The sequence below is a fragment of the Micropterus dolomieu genome, unplaced genomic scaffold (assembly GCF_021292245.1).
Source record: "Micropterus dolomieu isolate WLL.071019.BEF.003 ecotype Adirondacks unplaced genomic scaffold, ASM2129224v1 contig_12772, whole genome shotgun sequence".
NCBI classification, from domain to species: domain Eukaryota; kingdom Metazoa; phylum Chordata; class Actinopteri; order Centrarchiformes; family Centrarchidae; genus Micropterus; species Micropterus dolomieu.
This window is the reverse complement of record NW_025741758.1, coordinates 1,847-12,993: the sequence shown is the minus strand read 5'-3', so window position 1 is coordinate 12,993 and position 11,147 is coordinate 1,847. Positions and strand designations below refer to the sequence as shown.

Here is an 11,147-nt window from a genome sequence, read left to right as displayed (position 1 = left end):
CTGTTCCAGAGTCTCGACTGAAAACTAAAGGGGACAGAGCGTTTTCTGTCAGGGCCCCGAGGCTCTGGAACAGCCTGCCCGAGGAAATCAGGTCGGCTGAGTCGGTGAACTCTTTTAAGTCCCTTCTTAAAACATACTTTTATAGGAGAGCTTTTCCCGATCTTATTTGACTTATCTTATTTTATCCCTTTTATTTTATTGTATTTTACTAATTTTATATTAAATTTTCATGCTCTTATCTTTTTTGTATTATTCTTTACACTTGTTAAAGCACTTTGTAACTTGTTTTTGAAAAGTGCTCTACAAATAAGGATTATTATTATTATTATTATAATAGGGAACGTGTGCACATAAACTGGAATGTTGCTTGTAATTACTGTCAAAAAATGAGAACAGCCTGTAGATGTATTGGAGTCCCTTGTTATTACTGTCAAATTATGTTCATATAATGTAAGTCCCATGCACTTACAAGAAAGGTCTGTATATATTGGAGTTGCTTATTATTACTGGTAAACAGCATTTATATAAAGTAAACCCCATGCAATAATGTAAAAAGTCTGTACATATATTGGACAGTTGCTTGTAATTGCTATCAAATATTGTTTACATAAAATAAATGTGTATTTTTACATCTATTGGAGAATTGCTTGTAATTACTGTCTATTAATGTCTATATAAAGTGAAACTATACATTAATGAGTAAATGTCATGTTGATATATTGGAAAGTTGATTTTAATTACTATAAAACAATGTTTATATAAAGTAAACCATCATACATTAATAGTAAAAGCATGTAAAGTTATTGGAGATGTGTTTGTAGTTACTGTCAAGGTTTGGTTATTTAAGGTAGCCCCCCATATATTAATGGTAAACGTATGTAGATATATTGGGAAGTTACTTATAATCACTGTAATAAAAATGTTTTTATAAGGTAAAGGCCCATACATTAAAGGTACAAATATGTAGAAATATTGGAGAGTTGCTTGTAATTATTGTCAAATAATGTTTATATAAAGTAACCCCCCGTATTTAAATGGTAAAAATATGTAGAAATATTGGAGAGTTGCTTGTAATTACTGCCAAATAATGTTTATGTAGAGTAAAGCCCCATATATTAATGGTAAAATCTTGTAAATTTAGTGGAGATGTGTCTGTAATTACTGTCAAATAATGTTTATATAAAGTAACCCCCCATATTTAAATGGTACAAATATGTAGAAATATTGGAGAGTTGCTTGTAATTATTGTCAAATAATGTTTATATAAAGTAACCCCCCGTATTTAAATGGCACAAATATGTAGAAATATTGGAGAGTTGCTTGTAATTATTATCAAATAATGTTTATATAAGGTAATCCCTCGTACTTAAATAGTTAAAGTATGTAGAAATATTGGAGAGTTGCTTGTAATTATTGTCAAATAATGTTTATATAAAGTAAACCCCCATATATTAATGGTAAAAGCTTGAAAATTTATTGGAGATATGTCTGTAATTACTGTCAAATAATGTTTATATAAAGCAATAACTATATTAAAATAATTAATATAATTAAAATTATGTTTCTGTAACTTAATATCACATGATCTTGGTTTTTTGTACAGGATAAAACCAATATTTAACAGGAATTTACTGTAAATCGACTGAATAATGGCATAAAATAAAAGTTTAAATCTATTAGTATTCTGGTATTGGGCTTTAAATTATGGTATCTTAATCTTTACAACATTTTCTGTTTGCTTTACATAGAAAAGTCTTTACTTTGACAAGGAGTTCTTGTAAATGGATTGACCAAATAATACTGTATTAAAACAGCAGTCTTCTTTTTAATTATGTAATTTTAAGGTATTTCTGCAATATTTTTAGGTTTTTATACAGATTTATACATTCGTTTAACATTCAACAGAGAATTTTTTCTTTTAACAGCAGTTCGACTGTAAAAGTACAGAAAATGTTTACGGTAAATATCCGTTCTCAAAAAACAAAATTTTTCTGTAAAATAATTTAAGGTTTTTTACTGTAATTTGACGGTAAGTGGTTGGCAACTTTGCTGCCAGCCTTTTTACAGTAACTTTACGATTTCTTTTTTTACAGTGTACCTTTACAGCACTTGCAGTAACAAATATTCTATGTGTTGTTTTTTTCTTTTAATGCCATAAACCACATAAGAAAGAGGAGGTAGCACGATGTGGCTATCACTTGTCAGAGGAGGAGAAAAAAAGGAGCAACGCAGAAAATAACCCAAAACAATAAAATAAATACCTTTTATATTTCCACTTACATGCCTTGTTTATGTGTAAATACATAGTAAGAATTGGAGAAAAGCAGCTTGTTGTTACTTCCTCACACTTCGGATCCGGCATGGCGCCTGAGGTCGCTGCCACGAGCCTCTTTTTCTGCTTCAGGTGTTCCTACACCACCACTTTTTTTGACTTCTTCCATCATCCATTATTAAGTTGGACAGAGTGATCATTGTTGGTGATTTTAATATCCATGTGGATGATGATACTTGCAAAAATGCTTCTGAATTTGTAAATATTACTGAATCTTTCAACTTCACTCAGCATGTCTCTGAGATATTCAAACCACCTTGTCATCATCCCAACTAACTGACCCTAACAACAAAGGAAATACGAAAAGTAAAAAAAAAAGAGATAGTAACCTGACTCCCTGTCCAGAAAACAGGAGAAAACAATATTCAAAATAAATGGCTTTTATGGATTTTATTTAATATAAAACAATGTTGACGTAAAGTAAATACCATACATTATTGGGAAAAGAATGTAATCTATTTTTAATTACATAGTGTCAAATAGGTTGAGATCCCAGCGCTCTAACAATCATGTCTCAAGGGACAAATGTACAAACAATGGCTCACTGTGTGATAGCCATAGGCCTACAGGATCGGACCCTTTAAGACGGAGAGCTGGTCCAGTACCTCCTGAACAGGGGTAACTCAGGATCTAACAATAGACACAATGTTGATGAATGTTGATGATGAAAGTATACCCCGTAAAATAATGGTAAAATAATTTAGATATATTGGTTAGTTCCTTTTAACTGCTATAAACAATGCTGATACAAAGAAAGCTCCATACATCAATGGGAAAAGTGAGTAGATATATTGGATAGTTGATTTTAATTACTATAAAATAATGTTTATATAAAGTAATGACAGGAATTTCCTGTAAATAGATCGGATAATTCCATAAAATATAGGCCTAAAGCTTTCAAGATACTTTATTTGAAGGTAATTTTGTGTGTTTTACATCCAGAAATCTGTACTTTGACGGGGAGCTCTTGTGGGAGAATTTTATAATCTTATGAATTTACCAAAGAATACTGTTTGAAAACAGCAGACTTCATTTAATTATGTAATTTAAAGGTATTTCTCCAATATTTGTTTCTGTTTCTATGCAGATTTATACATTTATTTTTCATTCTACTGCAGTTGGACTTTAAATGCAGAAAAGGTGCAGTTAATATCTGGATTTTAAATAATGTTATTTGTAAAATAAACATTTTAGGATAAGTGTTCTTCTTTGTCTTTTTTTTTTTTTTTTACAATTGGTCTTTTTTTTTTTCATTTATTTGAAGTTTCAGTGTAAAAAAAAACTTCTCTTAATTTTACTCTCAATGACATGATGTTAGTTGTTTTATCTTTTTACATAGAATTCAATGTAATTTAACATTCAAGGAAGTTAAGCAATGGAATAATCCTGTTCAAAAACTATAATTTCTCATAAAATGACTTTACAGAATACAATCTTTATTTTATGATTAATGTTTTTAACAAAAGTATTATTCTGTTTTTTATGGCATTTTTATAGTGTAGGAAACATAACTGTCTAAACAAAATGTTATGGCAATATGTGTAATAGTTGTTGAGATTTCTAGACCAAAGTATGTGGCCAAAATTACATATGACATGACTACCATAAGGCGCTAGCAGTTAATAAAACCGCTACACTAGCATTTAGAAGTTTAGCTTTTAAGGTTTTGTCTGGAAGCTTTAGCTTTCTTGAAAAAGGTAAATACACTTGATGAGTTTCCAGTGCTGGTGCTCTATAACAAGAAAGAAAAAAATGTATCACTACAATGTTTGAATCTGCAAGCAGGAAAATGTATTGATTAAGACAACTGTCCTTACCCTTGTTCCACTTCTGGACATTTCTGACCCTAATTCTGACCGCACCTGAAACGTTAATTCTCAAAAATGAGCACACTGCTTTAAAACTCAAACAAGTTTCTTTAAATAAATGAACACATTTTTAGAGGATCAACAAGTATGATGTTATGTAGTTCAAAGGCATGGAGAGTGTTACCCGTGTTCTCGATATAAGAAATCATGACTACCATCAATTTGCTTTCATTACAGTAGCTCACGGATGGATGGAAAAGGACAGAGCCTGACAATACTAATGTAAACAGGCTACCATGACTAAAAGGTGTTGTTTGACTTGGTTAAGTGGACTTGTGTAATGTTAAAGAGGTGGTATTATGCTCATTTTCAGGTTCAATATCTTAATTAGGGGTTGTACCAGAACAGGTTTACATGGTTTAAATTTCAAAAAACACCATATTTTTCTCATACTGCACATTGCTGCAGCTCCTCTTCACCCTGTGTGTTGTACGCTCCGCTCTTGAGCTACAGATTGATGCATCTTACTTGCACAAAATCTTTGTTGGGAGTTGCACATGCACAGTTACCAGGTAAGGACTACTAGCCAATCAGAAGCAGAGAAGGGCGGGTCATAAGAAACAAGGTAGTGTGATCCAAATCAAAGCCGCTTCAGACTGAGATCATAACCTAGCAGATTAGAAGTCCACAACCACACAACATCATTGTTCCACATCTTACCATAAACCACTACAAAAATCATCATATTTCAACTCAATTTTACATAAAAATTGGCCAAACAATTTGAACATTCGCTCAGTAGCTTTCACATCAGGTGTAACATTAGCATTATAGTTATAACTTTAGCTGTGTTAGCCGACGTTTACAACAACTCCGCACTTGAACAGTCTGTGAAGTTACATTGCCATGTTTATTTTAAATATAATTCACAACCAATAAAGCATACTTAGAGATTGTGATTGTGAATTTCCAGGCCCAAACAGAATCGGAGTTGCATCGTGTTTTAGGACTAAACGTTGAACTGTTGCTGGTGTTCTGACGATTTATGCTGCCTTGCCGAAAAATGCTACCATAGCGCAAATCGATAGACTCGACTCTACTCGGCCCTGCTCCGTTTTCCATTGCAGGTAGTACCCAGAGATAGTATGACGACGCCACACACAACTGCCGCGACGCAATGTTCAATGTGACCCACACACCAGCGATCCACACAGCTTTCTCTTTTTTAAGTTAAAACGTTTCAACATTCCTCAGAATGTAAAGACAGATAAGTATGAAAACCTTCCAGCTGTGTTTTCCTCTGCCGTTGTTGCTGCAGCGGTCTGTGTGACGGCGGGAGCAGAGGGCTCTGTGAGCGGGCGGCTGGCCGGCCTCACACGCTCCTCCTGTGGGTTGGCACAGGCTTCCCCCGCAGCCACTTGCGGAGCTCCTCAACTCCGAAAATATTCAAGCACATTTTTGTTCCGCCATCACTTCTCGTAAAACTGTCAATATTCGAAATCTACAAATCAGCTTTATGACGCGTTTTCATTGTGACGTCACAAGTAAAGGAAGTGAAGGGCTGGACTACAAACGAGCTGTTTTCAAGCAGTTCAGAGCAGAGCTTTCTGTGGGAGATGGGAACTCCCTTTCGGCTGGACTTTGGGCTTTTTCACTTTGCAAGCTTGTTACATGCACAAAAAAGATATATAACTAAATAAAGGAGAGGGAAAAAGCCAAATACCACCTCTTTAAAGAGCAGTAATGTTAAAGTTCATGCTTGTCAGTAGATTCATTTAATGAGCAGTTAGAAGCACTGTGATGGCTAATCAAATATGTGCAAGCACACATTTCTGGCAGATTAATTCGTAACATGAACACTGTAATTCCACTATTGAGTCAGAGAATGTCTTGTGTCATCAACTGGATGGATTATTCAGACTGGACTTCATGAATCATATGTCCCTTTCCTAATAGTGCCTGTAAAACATATCCAAATTTGCATGTTTTTGTTTTAAAATGCAGTTCTTTTTTCAACACTACGTAACTCTATTTATAGAAGTTTTGTTTGAGATATTCAGTTATGATAATGTATCTTTAACCAGTATCTATTAAATCAAGCTATAACAATTTCCAAAAATCTGTTCTATCATTCAGTGTCTTTGGAGTTTCATCTTGTCTGCTGCACAGCAGCCAATTTAATTCATATATTAGACATTGGCAATACAATATTAAAGAATTAAAAAAACTGAATTCTACTTTAGAGTGGGGTTTCCATTGAATTAAGTGAGCAGTTGTATAGTTAAAAAAAATATTGAGACACACACCTTTTTGTCCAGCAGAGTTCCAAACACCAATATGAAGAAACCCTTAAAAGAAAGACAGAGTAGCTAAGACGACATATTGACTAATTCAGAATATGTACAATATTTTAGGTATCACAGTACACAATAATATATAGGTCATCAACTACTGTATTTGTACCTGCAGTGAATTGAACAATGCAAATATAATACGGATTCCTCTATTGTTCGGGTCGGCGAGGGTTCCGACTCCCAGACCCCAAGTTAATCCAAAAAATGGTGTGAGGACAGCCAAACTCCTTGCAATAACCACCATTACATGCTTCTCAGCTGCTTGTGCAGAGTCTCCTACCCTTCTTCTCAACATTTTGTAAATCACAACAAGCAGGATTAACAGGTTTATCACCACTATTGTCAGTGCAGGGATCACAAATGCCAGTAGAGCTTGGGATTTATCCCAGTTGAGCCAGCAGACCCCAGCGTCTCGGATGTACGCATTTTGGGGTGCAGTTACAGCTATAGTTATGACAGCGATGATGAGAGGGCCCCCGTAGCCTAGAGAGAATCCAATAGCCAACATAGATGTTTTAGACAAACCCCCGTCGAAGACACTGACTGTGCGGTAGAACAACAGCAGAGCTGAGGCTAACATCCAGAAGAACAGGGCAAGGTAGAAAAAATGGATAAAAAATGTAGCCGCAGTGCATGCTGATTGGTTTACGGTCTTTGCATCTGAGATGGCGGCCCCAATAATGAACCAGATGTCAGCAATCAGGAGAGACACAGCGATGTTAACAATGGAAACATGACGCAAGTAAGATGTGGTGTTCCTTCTTATTTTTCTCCAGACGATAGCTTCAATAATGAGGCATATGACCAAGGAAGCCATAGATATGCCAACTCCAATGTAGGTAATGTAATCCAACACAATGTCAAATATGGTGTAGGGTGACATAAGGATAGAGAATGAGGTCAGGTGGTTGCAGTTGCAGGTGACGTTGGTGTTGTTAGATACCAACACGCAGCCCCCATTGTCCCATCCCCCGAGACCACTGAAGAGGCTGAAGTTCCAGAAAACACACTGAGCGTTCCCCAGAGTATTGTTTATAATATCAAATGTGAACGAAACATTATCGACGGTACCACTGGACTGAACAAGTACGACTCTCCCGTTGATGACGTAGATGGATGAATTTCCTTTGTCTCTTGCAGGGAGCACGTTATCCATTGAGGCAAATGTTACCACAGTGATAAACTTACTTCTTCCATCAGACGTTGGTATGTCTATCTCCACAGAGGAATTAAAGTCTGCCATAAAGGGGTTTGTAAATGTTGTTTTGTTCAAGAGAATTGAAGGTGTGTCAATATTGAAAGAGTCATTGGTAAGATAACTTGTTATATTCTCAAGGGACTGCAAGAATGCTGAGCTGACACTTTTTCTTTGTGTTGCTCTGATGTTGCTGGTGTCGTTGCCATTCAGAAAGCCCCATGATGTCTTTGAGCCATTTATGGTGAGGACACCTGCAGTTAATAGGATGTTCTAAATTCAAAGGAAAGAAGATATTAGTACATGTGAATTTTATTGAAATGTGCATATTGTGTAGGACATGTATAAACCTCAATATACTAATTTACATACCTCCATTGAAGAATTAGTTATTGGGATATTTAGTGATGATGACACATTGGCTACATTGTTGAGTATTTGAACAATGGCCTTAATGGTTCCAGGAGAGTTAACCACTTGCTCAGTCAAGTTGACAGTGTCAGAGCTGAGTTGTGTCAAGAATCTTGGCAATGAATTATTATTCAAGTTCTGCAAGAATTTAAGGAAAACAAGAAGCAGCATTACACAGTATCTAAAAGATCAAATTAAATTTACAAAGTGTAGGATTTGTATTCATATCTTTAAAATAATGCCATTAGTTTTTGTTTGTAGAAAAATCTAATATATATCTAATAATAAATCTAATCTTTCATCCGTAAACTGTTACGTTGCATACGCAAGCACAAACTCCTGATGCTGATGGGTATGACCAACTGAGTTTTTGCAGTATTGTAGACAATTGGCAGTAGGGCAGTCCTGGCGCAGTGTGACACAACGGGCCTTTCTCTTTTCCCAAATTTCTTCCTCCTCGATCCTCAACTCCTCCCGAGATGCAAGCTCGAGTAGTCGAGAAGGAGGCGCGAGGCGAGAGGAAATAGCCATTTAACGAAATGAGATGTCCTGTCCTCGGAGTCGTCATTTTAAAGCAACGTCAATTAAATTTTACCTGTTGCACAGCTGAATCATCTGTCCAGTGTTAAGCTGTGATCACAGATGAGCTGACCATCTTTTGGCACTAAAGGCTACAGATAATTTCTTCACAATCCAGAAACATGTCTGTCAACATTATAACACGTAGAAACATCTCAAGGTTCCAATGAACATTCTAGCATCTGTGGAAAACAGTCACATTACAGCAGGCTAAACAGTACAAACACAGAAAACAGGAGATTATTTCAGCCCATGGCTTGATGAGGTGAGCGTTTCATCATAAGTCCCTTTACAAAATGACCCTGTAACAATTATCTCATATAGCCCCAATTAAAACACCACAGGACTCTACTGTTGGAATGACATGTGAAGACTACATGGGAACTATATATATATATATATATATATATATATATATATAAAAAACATGAAATACAGCAGATCAATGCTCTGGTTTATATTACTGCCTAATAATTTGACATCAGCAGCTGTTTGCTCTGTTTTGTCACGATTATAGCTGCTGAATTGGTGTGATGCGAGGATCAGCTCGGACATCAACGGAACTCATATAGGCTACGCATAAATCCTCCACCCGCCCCCCACCAACTAATTATTTCATCAGATTTAGATGCCAGCTCCCTGTAGCTTTCCAGGCGATTTCTTTCTTGTGTGTTATATTGATGTACTGTTATTATCTTTAATAATTTAATTTGATGGTTAGAGAGGCTGCTGTCAGTCATTTAAACGTTTCCATCCGTGCAGTAATGTTACAGCAAATATCGTGGGACAAACCCAAAAATCCTGCAGAAATAAACTTGACAGGAAAGAAAACAGAATTAAATTTCAGCTTCTATAATACATGTTTAGACTCTGATGGAGCTCAGGATTGATCAGAAGGACGGCTGATTTACTCCAAACAGTTTCATTGTATGAAACTGGACTTTGTGTGAGACCTTTTGGATGTGCAGAAGAACACAGAACATGAATTAACATTAGATCCCGATGTTTTCATTATTAATTTATGTTGCTGTTGCTGTTGCTCTTGCATAAATGCGCGCAGTGTCTCTGGGGAGGCTTCATCCAGCCGCTATTTAATGTTCATTTTTACAATCTTGCTGCCCATCCGCACATCACATTCAACAATAACAACATCAGTGATATCAAAGTGAAATGACATTAAGGAATGCGGTTAGAACAGCGCTTTATGAGCCGCTACACAAACGATGAAGGGCAGAAAGTTTGATCGCGCATTTTATCATTTTTAATAGGCTTAACTGATACAACTTATGAATACCACATAAACACTGCAGAATCCTGCTGCGGCTATGGGTTGGTCCAGCTGCATGTCATGCCTCTTTTAAATGTCACAGCGCCTGAAAAGACTTGCGCAAAGGATACACCGATGTATCCTCACTTCTCGATCCTCAATCCTCCCTCCTCGATGTGCATTTTAAGAATTGAGATGTCCATCAAGATGGCGCGCTCAGATCGATTTCCGGGTCACACGCTCAAGGATTGAGGAGGCGGAAATGTGAGAAATGTGAAAGGCCCAATATTAAAGTGAGGCTAAATACATTCTTATAACGAGGACTACAGTATCAGCTGGTGGAGTTGAAGTGAGCTTCACTAATGACCAATCGTTTAAGTTCCTCTCTGCCCCTTTAAAAGCAGTAGATTAAATGTAGGAGAGATGTTAAGGTATCTTTAAAGGCAAAAACTCACCTACATAAAGCATAGACCAGTCCCAAAACACAAATATACATCACCCCAAATATTAATATTAGAGATGCCCCGAGGAAGTCCAAAGGATTGTTATCCTGGCATATTTTAATGGATCGGTATTGATTAAAATAAACCTGATCTAATACTAATTTATTCAAATACTTATTCTTACTATGTACAGTATATTGAGCATATTTGGCATAGAATAATTTTTTTGAGGAATTTAGTTCTTTATAGCAATTATTTGAATTTATGTTTCAGAAAACACTAACATTACAAAGTATAATGATAGTTTTGTATCATTATTATTTGTCTGTAACCTCTAAAAAATACTTGCTAACCTCCTAACCCAACCTAGCATCCTTTGAACATGATCACCGTAACCAAAGATACACAAATACCATTATACCAATGCGTATACAGTACATAATATAGACTTAAGGTCCACTTACAGTCCATGCTGTACTTGGACATTCAGTTACAATTTTTTTCTCCATTTTGTAATTTTTCTTGCCCCCATGGAATACATTAACAGCCCAAATAAAGTCTTGTCAATTGTATACTTCTATAGTAGAGAACATTGATATTTTAAAAAGTATACCTACTTGTTTAACCCCGCTTTTAATTAATGAAATATATTTATTTAATTAAGCTATCTGTTTATCGATTGAACGATTTATCTATTTATTAATCTTTGAACTTTTTGTTTTACTCATAGGCTGTTTTATTCTATTTTGTATCATGTT

At 35.6% G+C, this 11,147-nt stretch overlaps 1 protein-coding gene across 1 annotated transcript; it reads right to left on the bottom strand.

The window, feature by feature from the left end:
• Positions 1-3,816: 3,816 nt before the first annotated feature.
• LOC123966139 (adhesion G-protein coupled receptor F1-like) lies at positions 3,817-8,668 on the bottom strand. The gene is made up of 6 exons (XM_046042352.1): positions 8,426-8,668; positions 8,062-8,238; positions 6,604-7,962; positions 6,447-6,488; positions 4,150-4,194; positions 3,817-4,064 (listed from the first exon to the last, which is right to left on the bottom strand). Exons 1-6 carry the CDS (start codon positions 8,666-8,668, stop codon positions 3,984-3,986), a joined length of 1,947 nt encoding a protein of 648 aa, XP_045898308.1. The 3' UTR covers positions 3,817-3,983.
• Positions 8,669-11,147: the final 2,479 nt, after the last annotated feature.

Coding starts and splice junctions, on each gene's coding strand:
- LOC123966139 (XM_046042352.1), bottom strand. CDS start 8,668: ATGACGACTCCGAGGACAGGACATCTCATTTCGTTAAATGGCTATTTC. Junction 7,963..8,061: donor TAACTAATTCTTCAATGGAG/GTATGTAAATTA, acceptor CTTTGAATTTAG/AACATCCTATTAACTGCAGG. Junction 4,065..4,149: donor TGTCCAGAAGTGGAACAAGG/GTAAGGACAGTT, acceptor TTCTTGTTATAG/AGCACCAGCACTGGAAACTC.